The following is a 13,626-nucleotide window of genomic DNA, read 5'->3' as shown; positions in this document are numbered from 1 at the left end:
CATGTTCATGCACAGTGCTGGGTGCCTGCCCCAGAGGCAATCCCTAATTAGGACTCAGGGAATGCCTAGCAAAGAAAGGTCAGCTCCCAGCTTCATGAAGTACCTCTGGTGGGCAAGGAGGTCTAGAAGACGGCCTAGGTTTCTAAGGGGCAGACCTGCGAGTGGAAAACAGTCAGAACCAGGAAAAGTCAGGACAGGACAGCCCAGTGTGGCTGAACATGGCACGTATGAAAGGAGACAATGATGGTCCCCAGATCATAGAGACAAGGGCCTTGGCGATCACTCGGCTAGACCTCCGCATTTCACAGAAGAGGAAACAGCCCTGAGGAATAACTGGTAGCCAGGGCCTTGGGCTTCAAATTCACTTGTTTCAGGGCACTGAGCTGAATGCTAGCCACAGAACTGAAGTCAGCGGGCAAGGAGGAGGTCTGGAGGAAAGGCCTGGCACCATCCAGACTGTCCAAGAGGAAGCACAATCCAGCAGTGGCAGGAAGAATGGGGAGCAGGGAGGCCAGGGAGCCCTCGGCACAAAGGAGAAAACGTCCCTGCTCTGGATGAGACTCAAAGCATCGATGCTGGCCAGGACTGCCCTGTACCACACTGAGAGCCCTTCTGGGGCCCCAGATGGCAGCTTCAGACCCCCTGGGAGTCACTTCAAGGGCACACAAAGCCCCCAGGCGGACAGGCACATGGCAGACGGAGAGTGGACATCTGTGTCTCTGCCCACTATAGAGAATCACAGAGAGCTCTTTCCAGGCATGTCTCCAGACAGTATCTGGTACACAATAAGCACTTAATAAATGTTCGGAGCTCCCAAGACTATCACTGGCTTTCCAAGCCCTGCTCCTAACCTCGTGGGTGAGCTGGAGCCAAACTCTGCCCTGCTCAGATTACCTCGCCCCTAGAAACGAAGAGAGACAGTTCTGTACCTTATTAGCAAATGTTTTTGTTACCACCTTGAGCTGTGGAACAGAATCTCAAAGAGCCGTTAGAGCACCTGGGTTCAGGTCCTGGCTCAGCCACTTCAAAGCAGTGTGACTTTGGTCAAGTCACTTACCTTTTCTGGGCCTTGTGAAAAAGAGGAAGGGGCTGTGGGTAGAGGGCAGATCAGATGACCTCCAAGGTCCCTCCAGTTCTCAGTGGGGGGGAGGGGGAGAGGGGAGAGGAGCAATAGCGAAGATGGGGGAGGAGATTCCTATCCCTTTTGTCCTGACAGCCTTCATTTCTCCCCTCAGGTCCCAGGCTACCCCTCTGGACAGTATCTGGTCCTTCAATCTGGTTCTTAGACAAGAGGCACAAAGACCACCCAATCAGGCCACAACTCCGAGTTTTCCAGAGCCTGGCCTTCACTGGCCAGGCCCTGAAAACCGGGGTCACCTTCAGCCCATAGGAGGCATCCAAGAAGGCATGCCAATGACAACAGGCACTGATGTGCCACTTTTACCCACGTGCACGCAGCTATTCCCTGTGAGAGCCAGCTGGGAATCCAGCCCTCAGACCAGGCTGCTTTCCCAGAGCAGTCCTGAATCCGACAGTGACCTTGAGAGGTCTGGAGGCCACTAGTGAGATGAGCTGGCAAAGGAAGGGGGAAGCTTACCCTGAAAGAGAAGACCACCATCCTCCAACATTCAGCACAGTTATGTTGTCTGGCCTACAGCGGATGCTTAATGAACGTTCATACATACACTGATTTAAGAGCTTACTATGCACTGCGTGGCTCCACAGGACAGAACACTTAGCAAGGGTCACAAGCTACAGGGCATCAGATCTCAGTTAATAAGCCAGAGCTTTCTAGCAACCACAGAACAGGAGCAGGATGCCCTGAAGGGGGTGAGCTCCCCATCCCTGGGAGTGACCACCTGCAAGATATGTTGTTAAGAGACTGAAGGGAGGCCCTGAAGGACATCCCAACTTTTACGTGATTGTCTGGACTCATTCACTCTACTGGGCCTTGTACTGAATAAGTCAGAGCCACTGCCTGGATTAGTCTTTTTGTTATACTAAGATTCTGCTGTCACAGAACTCCATTTTCTTCAATGTTGCTCAGATCAGAGGGTCACAGGATTTCCTTCCTGGTCAAACCCTTCCTTTGATAGATCAGGGCAACTGAGGCCCAGGAAAGTTGACTAAGAGGGGTCAGGATTTGCACCCAGCTAGAGGAGTTTTGTCCAGCCTTCTTCTGGATTAGCCTGGCACAGGTAAAAGTCCTCTCAACATTAAAGGAAGTAGCATTTTTTTCAGCCTCCAGAGTGTGGAGGTGAATGTAGCTATGTCTGGTTGATTACCAGGTCATCCCCTCCCCCCCCCATCTCCCCTTTAATCACCCCAGCCATCAGTGAAGATCCCCTGGGGGAAGTCTGTGACCTGGTGACACCTTTATTTTAATTAACTTCAAACTAAAAATTAGCATTTCCTTCAATTGTGAAATAAAACATTATCCTGAGAAAAGGCTCCAAAGCTTCACCAGCCAGCAAACCAAAGGAAAGCCTGAGGTCCTAGGGCAGATCCAAAGGGACCCAGAGTCTCTGAGCTACCCCAGATCCTGCCTGACTCCCAAGCCAGCCTCCCCTCTGCTTCTGCCATGAAGTGTGCTCTGTTAGGAATTGTGGCAACTGAAAAGGGTGCCCTAAACCTGGTAAAGGTACTAGTGCCCAGTCCCCCTTCTGACATCTCCTCACACTTCCTGCCTACATAGCCCAGGACTTAAGGCACAGAAGGGGTCAAATGACTGTTTTTGCATTGTGATCACTGTTAACTGTGAATGTCCTTAGTTTATTGTTGTTATTAATAATAATGTCTATTTTTTAAAGGATAGAGACCACGCTCACTAATATGGCCATTAATATCTATTACCCAGAGAGAGTATCTGCTGTTCAGATCACTGCCTCACTAATTAATGTCCTATACTGTGCTAGATAATCCCACAAGAACATTCCCAGAAGCCCCTCGGCCCTTGGCCCCCTCCCTCCCTCCTTTCCAGGCTTCTTGCCCCACCCAGCTCCCACATGTCCTGCCTTCTGAAAAGGTCCCAGACACTCACTGAGGGCCTCTTCCCTGGCCAGTCCCCTGCTGGGAACCAAGTCCTCTGGTCTCTGCCTCCTCATGGATTCCTTAAAGTCCCCCCTTCTTTCCTTGTCCTCCTACATCTCCGAGCCTCCCTCTATGGATTATGTCCCACTGAATGTGTGGGTGGCTCATCTGTACAGGGCTGTCTGTCCCCGTCTGACAGGGAGTCCCCGTTAGACTGGGAGTTCCTTGAGAGCAGGGGCTTCTTTGCCTTTCTCGGTCTTCCCAGAGCTTAGCACAAGGCTTGGCACACATTGGGTGCTTAATGAATGCTTGTTGAGACTAACTGGGGGGTCTTGTTGGGGGAAAAGAGAACAGAAAATGATGAGGTGAGTGGCCTACACGGCCCCCTCCAACTCTTGGCCATCTGAGTGACAGCTTGAATGGGCAAGAGGTAGGTGGGTCTTTTTCCCCTCCTAGGCTAGAATGCTCCAATGCAGGAGGCCGGAGAGAAAGCTGGATTCAGTTACTGGTCTCCTAAACACTTCCTCTAGTCTTTCTTCCATCTGCTAGGGGATAAGTGAAATCTCCCCACAGGGGAAGAAGGGATAGAAGCCTCTATCCCTTCAAGCATCAACATCTTCATTCCCGAATCTGGATAGAAGCTGAACATTTGTTCTGTGCTCTCCTGCCCTCTTCAATTCCGCCTTTCCTTGAGACCACCACATCACCACACTGTGGCATCCTGTCTGCACCTTTCAGCCACTCAGGGCAGGATCTACCCAGCAGGCTGAGCAGCTTGCCTCTGGGCCTTATGCTACTCTTTGGGGAACCCAATGGCAACGTCCACGCTGCCCATCTCTCCCCTTTCTGTGGACTCCTGCACCTGGTGTCTTCCAGCCCAGATTTTTCAGTGGAGCAAAGTGAAGCCCACCATAGCCAGAGTAACCCAAGCTCACTCAGCTAGTTATGCGGGAACCAGGACTAGAAGACAGTTAGTTATGCAGGAAATCTACCCCATAGGGTTATTGTGAGGATCAAATGAGATAATGTTTGTAAAAAAGCACTTCTCATAGTGCCTGGTACACAGTAGGAGCTTAAGAAATGTTAACTGCCTGACTGATGGAAACCCCTTGTACTGACACTGTGTTTAAAAGAAGCAGTCACAAAGTGGGGGTGGGGGGGGTGGGAGGTTTACTGGGGTACTGTTTCCCACCTGATCCAACTCTTCCCTCCCACCCCAGGCTTTAAAGTTTTTTGTTTGCTTTTAGTTTTCTGTTTTTCTATATTTGGTTCCCACTCCTCACTGTAAGGCTGTCAGCTCTCACTTCACTGCCAGTAATGGATGGGCTTGTCTCCAGCAAGGATCCTAACTTCTAATCTGCTCAGGCCTAGGAAACCAGAAAACAGCAAGAGCTTAACTCCTACCAGCCTTTCACAGTGATTTCACATTCATGCTTAATTAATCCTAACCAGGCTTAAGCAGTAGCAAGGGAGAATATCATGAATCCCATTTTACAGATGAGGAAACTGAGACCCAGCACAAGGTAGGCACTATATCACAGAAGGAAATAAGTGTATAGCACCTACTATGTGTTAGGCGTTGTGCTAAGATTTAAAAAAAATAACTACCTTATTTGATCCTCACAACAACCCTAGGAAGCAGGTGCTATTATTATCCTCATTTTACAGCTGCGGAAACTGAGGGAAATAAGTAGTCAAGTGACTTGGCCAGGGTCACACAGCTAGTTCCCCCCAGCATACTCAAGAGTTTTTAACCCAGAATTGTGAACTTTTAAGATTTTATTTACTATTTTAATAACTTTTCCAATATAACTGATTTCCTTTTCAGTCCTATTTTATGTGATTTAAAATATTATTCTAGGGGTGGCTAGGTGGCACAGTGAATAGATCACCAGCCCTGGAGTCAGGAGGAACTGAGTTCAAATCTGGCCTCATATACTTAACATAAAAAACTAGCCATGTGTGACCTTGGGCAAGTCATTTAACCCCAACTGCCTTACCTTTCCCCCTCCAAAAAGCAAAGAGAAAGAGAGAGAGAGAGAGAGAGAGAGAGAGAGAGAGAGAGAGAGAGAGAGAGAGAGAGAATATTATTCTGAGGAGTCCATAGGCATCACTGCCAAAGGGTACAGGACACCAAAAAAGGTGAAGAATCCCTGCACTAGACTGAGGTATTTATTTTCTGAATAAGGTTGATAAAGCAATTTGTTTGGCTGAACTATGCATATTTATCACAAGGATCTTCTTTTTCTTTTTTTTTTCCCCATGGAGATGGTGTAGGGAGAGAAAATTAGATTTTTGTTAAGTGAAGAAAAAATTTAATTAGGAAAGAATCCACTTAATACAAAAGACTTTGTTGAATTGGATATATTTTTTTAAAGTAATAATAATAACCATGGAGACAACCAAACTCTGGTCAATTCCAATTGTCTACTTTCATGTCAATTACTTTCACTCACTCAGAGCCAATAACCAATTTATTTTCAAGTTACTAACTTTCACTTGCCCAGATACAACCAAACCTTGGTCAGTTACAATGGTCAATGTCACTTTCTTGTCAATTACTTTCACTTGCCTAGAGACAACCAAACCCTGGTCAATTACTATGGTTACTGTTAGTCTTACTTGCCCCAGTTAAAGGAGCCATCTCTCCTTCGTGTTAACAACTGATCTAACTTTTCTTCTCAATCTTTGATGAATGCAGTCGCTGTTTTAGTAGGGGCATTTTTTGAGTATATTTTGGAAAGTCCAAACAAAATGTCACAATGAATTTTTTTTTTAAGTTGTTGAATTGGAGTGACATAGCTGGCTAGTGTCAGAGCCAGGCATGAAACTGAGTAAGGCAATCAAACTTGTTGAAGCTTTAGATTATACAGAAGAAATAAAGAATATGTCACTTGGAAAAGTCCTTAAATTCTACCCCTGTGATTTCCCTCTTTATCTTACAGTCTTGTCAAGAGTAAACCAAAGCTTGAGAAGCTAACTCATAGTCACAAAGCCAGTGAGTGAATTCAGGGACAGGATTTGAATCCAGGTCTTCCTGACTCCACTTCCAGCATGCATGCTGCCATTTGTCCACAGAAAAGTAACAAAAGTGTAAATACCAACACTGAGTGACATTTTGTGAAGTAAAATTCATGGGCCACACACTCTCTTGCTTAAGCAACAGGGCTTATAAACAAATGCATACTTCATAGCAGCGATGGAAAACAGAAAGGCAAAGAATGAAACAGAGCTTACATTTCCAGAAACATGAGGGGGCTGGTGGGAAGGGGCAGATGTTCTTAGTATTTTGTTGTCAAGGGCACCTTGACAGAAGCATCTGTAATTCAGGACTGAAAATGAAGGGTGACTGCAATAGAAATATGGTGGCCAACCTCCTAATGGGATCTGAGCCAGGATTTGAAGCCTGTGCTGTGACTCATGGGGTGACCCCAGACAAGTCCCTCCCTTTCTATGCCTCAATTTCCCTTATCTGCAAAGTGAAGGGGTTGTGTGAGGCCTTGGATGTTCATGCCAACAATTCTGTTCACTATTAAAACCAACTTCTATGGCTACCATACCCTCCCTTTGATCACCTTGTTGCCCATCGAGCTCCTGAGTCTACTCAGCTGTTCAGAAAGCTCTGCTAATGAGGGTGGAACTCAGTGATCACCCAGTCCTGCCCCGGTGCTGGCTCTGAGAGCTAGGAGAGCTTGAAAGAGTGTGGTTCAATGATTAACAATTCATTCCCATTCCTAGAAAATCAACTCAAATGATACCCTTGACTGGCCACTACTATGACAACTACTACTGGTAAATAAAAACAACTCACTTTTAGAGCACTTTAAGGTCATGAGCCCTTTCTTTGCTCATAATAAATAATGATAATAATAAAAACAATAACAGCAGCAGCTAGCATCTACAATGGCTGCAATGTTTGCAATCTCATTTGATTCTCACAGGGAAGGAAGTATTTATTAAGCACTATGTGCCAGGTGCTGCACTAAGCACTTTACAAACATCTCACAACAACTGAATAAAAGTAGAGGTAGAAAGACCAAACAATGTAACCGATTGCAAACTTTAAAGCTAAGTGGTGCTGCGGACGGATTGCTGGTCCTGGAGTTAGGAAGACATGGAGTTCAAATCTTGCCTCAGACATTTACTAGCTATGGGAACCTGCGCAAGTCACTTAACCACTGCCCCTCAGTTTCCTTACCTGTAAAATGAGGATAATAACAGCATCTACCTCCCAGGACTGTTGTGAGGATCAAATGAGCTAAAATTTGTAAAGCATTTTATAAATGTTAAAACGCTATATAAATGCTGCTACTAGTGACTAAAGCACTATATAAATGCTGCTACTACTACTAGCTACTAAAGCACTAGATAAATGCTGCTACTACTAGCTACTAAAGCACTATATAAATGCTGCTGCTACTAGCTACTAAAGCACTATATAAATGCTGCTACTTCTAGCTACTAAAGCACTATATAAATGCTGCTACTACTAGCGACTAAAGCACTATATAAATGCTGCTGCTGCTACTACTAGCTACTAAAGCACTATATAAATGCTGCGGCTGCTACTACTAGCTAGTAAAGCACTATATAAGTGGTAGCTATTATTATCAAATAGAGCATTTAGGAAGCACTTATTATATGCCAGGCACTGGGGATACAAATACAAGAAACAGCAAAATGTCCCTGTCCTCAAAGAGTTTCCATTCAAATGAGGGAAGACAATCCATAAAGGGAAGCTAGAAGGGGGGGAGGAGCCCAGGAGGGTTTTGTCCTTGGCTACAGAGTAAGATGTCAGTCCCTTACAAGTTTAAGACAAAAATTCACCTCTCAGAGCCAGGGGAAGAGGCCAAGGTTCCACTAAGAGGGAGGGAAGGAGGAGGCTGGCCACAGTTTACAATCAGGAAGATGGTAAGGCAGAGCAAGTTTTATACCCATTTTGCAGAGGGAAGAAACTAAGGCCAGAGAGGTTAAATGACCTGCCTAAGACCACACAGGTGAACACTCCAGTTCCCACAACCACTGTCCCACAGGGGATCTTACAATATTAAAGAGACCTGGTCAGCCCATCCCACTGCAGCTCAGAATTCCCAAATTCAGGTTATGGGCTAGCCACAGCTTCCAGGTAACTGGGATTACAGGCCTTCACTACCCTCTCATTTTAAAGAGGAAATAATCCCTGGGACATAATTAGTCATCAGCCAAACTGGTATTTAATTCCAAGTCTCTTCCCCCCAATCCCTAGCATTCCCTTCATTAAACCCCATGGCCTCTTTCAAGCAGGAGCAGGAGGGTGGCTGCCTGCTTGTGCTAACAAACCCAAGGCCTAATCATATCTAAAAGGTGGAAAGCAATGAATATCCTTCCTTTCTGTCCCATCAAACCAGGGCCATCCTGTGGAGGGGAGGAGGGCAGAGGGTTAGGGCTGTGCCTAGACCCAGACCTGCAGGGAAGAACAGAAACACTGCCAGCCCCGCCCCCTCCATGGAGGGAAGGTGGCCTGAACTCAACCTTCTTTTCTCATCTTGTGTGCTTCCCCAGACACCACTACCTACCCCCCTCTCACTTTACAGATGAAGAAACTGTAAGGCAGTTTCCCGTTTTCCCTGCCTTACAGAGGGAGGTTCTGAAGTCTGATCCCAACTCAGATCTTCCTGTGCCACCTGACTGCCAGTTAGCTCCAGAAGGACAGTGCAGGAATGAAGAGATATTAGACTGACTACCAACTGAATGGCTTCAGAGCCGCGGTGCTGACATCACTGCTGTATGCCCGTGAAACCTGCACAGTCTACACACCAGGAAACGGAATCACTGCCATCTGATTGTCTTTGGAAGAGTCTGAAGATCACTGGCAGGCTAAGGGACCAGGCACTGGGGTCCTAGACTCAGCCCTAACTGAAGTGAAAGCACTCACACTCTGCTTCAGACAGCACAACTCCAAAGGGATGGCCAGTGTTCGAATGCAAAACATAAGCTTGCCAAAAAGACTGTCTTACGGAGAACTCACTCAGGGCGAACATTCACATGGGGGTCACTGCCACAGGCCTGCCCAGCATGGCATGCCCACATCAGAGAAGGTGCTGTGCTCTGTGAAGAAACGCAGGATATGCAAAGTTAGAGAATCCAGCCTAAATGTTCACATGGACGACTTGGGCCCCACCTGTGGGAGAGCACTCCGAGTGCGAACTGGCCTGACCAGCCACAGCGGGCCACACTGAAACATGACTCAGCAGAGTGATGCCATTTTGGTCCTCTTTGAGAACCAAACAGCCGACCAGCTGCTGGAGGGTAAGGTCCCTTCTCTGGGTCTCAGTTTACTCCTCTGTAAAATCAAGGTGCTGGGTCTAGAGTCAGAAAGACCTGATTTCAAATGTGGCTTCAGACAGTCACCATGTGCCCCTCGAAAGTCACTTGATCTCTCCCTTCCTCAGTTTCCTCTGCTGTAAGATAAGGATAATAATGGCACCTATCTCCCAGGTTGCTGTGAGGATCAAATGAGTTAATTCTTCTAAAGGGCTGTATGTCAAAGTCAGCAATCCACATTCCCATCTGGTTCCTCACATGCCAGGTCATTCTGTCTGGCTGGAATTGGCAAACAGGTGTGTTCTGGGGCCCTTTCCAGTTCTGCCTGATCTTTTGACTTTTTAAGAGGAAGTAGGCCCTGAATATGCCTGCACAACAGACACAGTTCTGCTCCTGGGTGTCCCCGTGAACAGTCAGACCAGCCCAGGCACAAAGAAAAAAAGCTTCAAGGACAGGAAGAAATATGAATAGCCTACAGCAACATGGGCACATACCTTTGCCAAGTGAAGGTCACCGCTCCCCAAAGTCAAAACCTCTTCCAGGTTTCTCAGGATTATGTAAATCATCTGGCCAAGGGGAAAGGCAGGTCACCCAGGCCAAGCAGTGACCTGGTGGGGTGGATCCCTAAGGTTCCTTCCAAATCCTGGAATACACAGTCCTCTCCTCAGCAGGCTCCCCCCTCAGCACCGCCCTTACAGTAGGGGGCATCCTGGACTCCCTAGGGTATTCAGGCAGAGCCTATGAGGCCCTTCTCAGGATGTGCTTTTAAATGCATAATATATACAAGATTACAAAGGAAGCCAGTTATACTGAAATACAGTTATGAACATTTTCTTTAAACAATGCACTCTGGATTAACAACATCAGCTGCTAGAGGAAGCCAGGTGTCCCCAGTCCTAACTCTTAGAAGTGGACTAAAGACAGGGTCCCAAATCAGGATGTGGAAAAGTCAGAGTCAGAGAGCCTATTCACCTCATGTGAACAAACACACACACACACACACACACTCTCTCTCTCTCTCTCTCTCTCTCTCTCTCTCTCTCTCTCTCTCTCTCTCTCTCCCTTCTGGTGGCCTGTACACATTCAAAGATCTTCAACCAATCAATTGACATTTACAAAGTGCCTACTATGTGCCAGGCCCTGTGCCACTGGATCCTATGGATCCTAAAGCCATGATAAAGTTAAGGTCCAGGATGGTGATGGCCTGGGCCCCTCTTCACAGAGGCCATCCACACATGTTGGGAAGGGGCTCAGAATTACGGCTCATTTCTTCCCTATAACTAGTTCTGGGAGCTGGGTGAGCTGAGCAGCCTGCTACTGCCAAAGGCAGAGAGATGCCCCCTCATTGACTGCTTTACTTCCCTGCACACAGTAGGGCAGAGAGATCAAACATTAACTGGGGAGGTAGAAAGCCCTGGCTTTTATCACCAAGTTAGGCACCTCCTGGCTGTGTGGCTTTAGACCAATCCAATAAACTGGGGGAGTCTCTTTCCTCATCTGTAAAAGGGAACAATAACAAACAGCATTTACCTCATGGGCTGCTCTGCAAACCTAAAGTGTAGTTATGGTTTTTGTAACCATGGGAAAGTCCTCTGTAAAGAGAGCTGGCTGAAAGGTTAAAGGACCTATGGGTCAGGGGCAGACTTGAACCAAGGAGGCTGCCTCGAGATCTGTTAAACAGTGAGACTCAACAAATAATACTTGGCATCTGGTGCCCGTGCCACATGGGGGCTGATAACAACAGAAACATGACTTCCTGATATGTGGCAATAGGGAAGGGCTCCTAGGGCTCCGAAGGCCAGACCAGCCACAGGAGCACCTGCTGCCCAAGCAGTCCCATTCCAGGGTAAGGGCGAAGGCCCCCACACAACAAGACAAAGACTCATAAAGCTCAGATCTGAAGGGACCTCAGAGGTCAAGCAGTACATTTTACAGATGAGGAAACCGAGGCCTGACAGCAGTCTAGTGACTTGCCCACACACATTTGTACTTGAACCCAAACTGCTGGGCTGGGGAGGAAGACATAAACAGAATTATAGCCAAACTTGAGAAACTTATGTGCTAGGCAGGACAGGCTCAAAGATGCTGACGAATTCATACAAAGATACAAAGTAATTTCAACGGGGAGACTATGTTTCCAACTTGGGGTTAGGCTGAAGAGAAGGAAATTGAGCAAAGCCTAGAGCAAAGCTAGGGAGGGGAAAAGGGAAGGCCCTGCAGGTATGGAACCTGTCCCAGGCAAAGGTAGGAGAAGCAGGAGAGGACCTAGAGTGCTGGGGGATGGAGAAAGGGAGCCAGAAGGTGTCACGGATCCTAACATCCTGGGCCAGAAGACCATGCCTTGAAGCCCACCAGGGTCTGAGTAGAGGAAAGGGGATGGCCCTTGGAAAAAGGAGAAGTCAGCTCCCCAGTCACAGGGAAGCTGCCACCTCTTCCTTCTCCTCGAATAAAGTCATGCCTGGAGGTTCGAGTCTGGGAGATGGAGGCCAAGGGTAACCAGGAGAGCGGGGGAAGAGGACGAGCCTTCTCCCAAATCCAAAGGCCCTCCCGGGCTGCCCAGGCTCCCGCCCTCCTCCGTGGCAGATAGCAGCCCTGGAAGGCAGGCTCTCGGCTGGCTGGAAGCTATCCCGAGAAGCCCTTCCTGCAGAAACCTGCCACGCGGCTTTCGGCCCCCGAACGCCAAAGCCCCTTCGATTCTCTGTCCATAGCTCCCCTGGGACTACACAAGCCGGAGAGGCAAAGGAGCGGAGGCTGGAAACGGCCCGGTTCCACGCATCCGGGACTGCGCAGCGAAGCGAGGGGCTGATCCCCTCCCGGCGTGGGGGTGTCAGCGGCCGCGGGCCCACGCACACGCTTGGCCCTCCCGCAGAAGGCTGCGGTGCGTAGGAGGGGCCCCAGCCCGTGCCCACCCGCACCCACGGGCTGCAAGGTGCTGCCCGAGCCTGCCGGGGTCCTCCCTGGCCCCGGCTCGTCTCCAGCCCGAGGAGCACCCCCAGGCTCCCCGGAGAGCAGCGCGGGCACGGGGCCCGCGGACTGGGAGCCCAGGCCCGGCCGTTCGGGGAGGGGGGTGAGCCACGCGTGGGGCGGGGGCCGCGATTGCTTCCCCCCACCTCGCTCCTGCCCGCCCGTGCTCACCAGTTGCCCGAGCCCACGATGCACACTCTGAGGGGCGAGGCTGCCATGGCCGAGGGGCGCAAGCACCGGGAGGGCCGAGAGACGCCGAAGGCGGTTGTGGCAGCGGCAGCACCGGCAGCAGCTCCGAGCGGCCGCAGCAGCAGCAGCAGCCGCCGGGCCCAGCCCCAAGTACCCGCCGGCCGGCCCCACCCCAGGGCCGCCCCGAAGCCACCGCCCCGCCCCCCGAGCCCGGCTCGCCCAATGGCCGCGCCGCCCCGCCCCTCCATGTCCGATGGACGGATGGAGGGAGCCCGGGGCCACACGCATGCGCCCCGGCCCTCCCCGCGCCCCTGCCCCGCCCCCCGAGCACGAGCCCCGGAGGACGCTGGGACTTGTAGTTCTAGGCCGCCGGACTCCCTTAAATGGCGCGGAGCCCGGGCTGGACCCCCGGGGGCCTCGGGGCAGCGGGAGAGCTTCCGGTAGGCTTGAGGGGACCCGGGAGCAAAACTGTGCGGGGAGAGGGGCAGGGGAGGGATCGTGGCTGGAAGGGCCTCTAGTGACGTCATCATCTACATCCTCAGCATCAGCATCATCAACATAATAATGAGCAATAATAATGAAAAATTATCGCTTACGTGCACTTCGCAGTTTGCAAAGCGCTCATTTTATCCTGACACCAGTCTGGGGAGGTAGGCTCTTACTATCCCCATTTGACAGATGAGGAAACTGAGGCAGGCAGGTTGAATGCTAAAGCTAGGGGTCCCTCAGGTCTTCCCCACTCCATGTCTGGTGCAGTATCCCCAAGTGACACCTAGCTGCCTCTGTAAACTGTCATTTGACAGATAAGGAAACTGAGGCCGGTGAGGGAAGGGGCTAGGATGTGGAGCCGGGCCCTCTTCACCCAAATCTACCCTTCTTTCTCCTACGCCTGAAACCACTGCTGCTTCTTCCTTGTCTAGCCTCAGCTACTAGGGAAAGCAGGTCGGCAAAACCAACCGTTGAGCCCCCCAACCCTCCCCTTTCTGTAGGTCCGCATCACCCATGGTCTGGACTTTTGCGAAGTATCTGTCAGCTCCGCTGATTGTATTTTATTCTCTTTTTTTGAGGACGATTAGGGTTAAGTGACTTGCCCAAGGTCACACAGCTAGTTTTTGTGTTAAGTGCCTGAGGTCGAATTTG

General features: G+C 49.7%; 1 protein-coding gene across 1 annotated transcript in view; it reads right to left on the bottom strand.

Moving 5' to 3' along the window:
* The window catches only part of GPD1L (glycerol-3-phosphate dehydrogenase 1 like), a 34,861-nt gene extending 22,196 nt beyond the window's left edge, over positions 1-12,665 (bottom strand). The window contains exon 1 of the mRNA XM_069088573.1: positions 12,469-12,665. Coding sequence (XP_068944674.1) covers positions 12,469-12,515 — 47 coding nt within the window. The 5' untranslated portion in view covers positions 12,516-12,665. The remainder of the gene's footprint in view (positions 1-12,468) is intronic.
* Positions 12,666-13,626: the final 961 nt, after the last annotated feature.

The sequence above is a fragment of the Petaurus breviceps genome, unplaced genomic scaffold (genome assembly GCF_028583685.1).
Source record: "Petaurus breviceps papuanus isolate PSGF00001 unplaced genomic scaffold, PetGlider_PUasm1.0 185, whole genome shotgun sequence".
NCBI classification, from domain to species: Eukaryota; Metazoa; Chordata; class Mammalia; order Diprotodontia; family Petauridae; genus Petaurus; species Petaurus breviceps.
The sequence above is the reverse complement of the archived record's forward strand: the minus strand, read 5'-3'. Positions and strand labels throughout refer to the sequence as shown.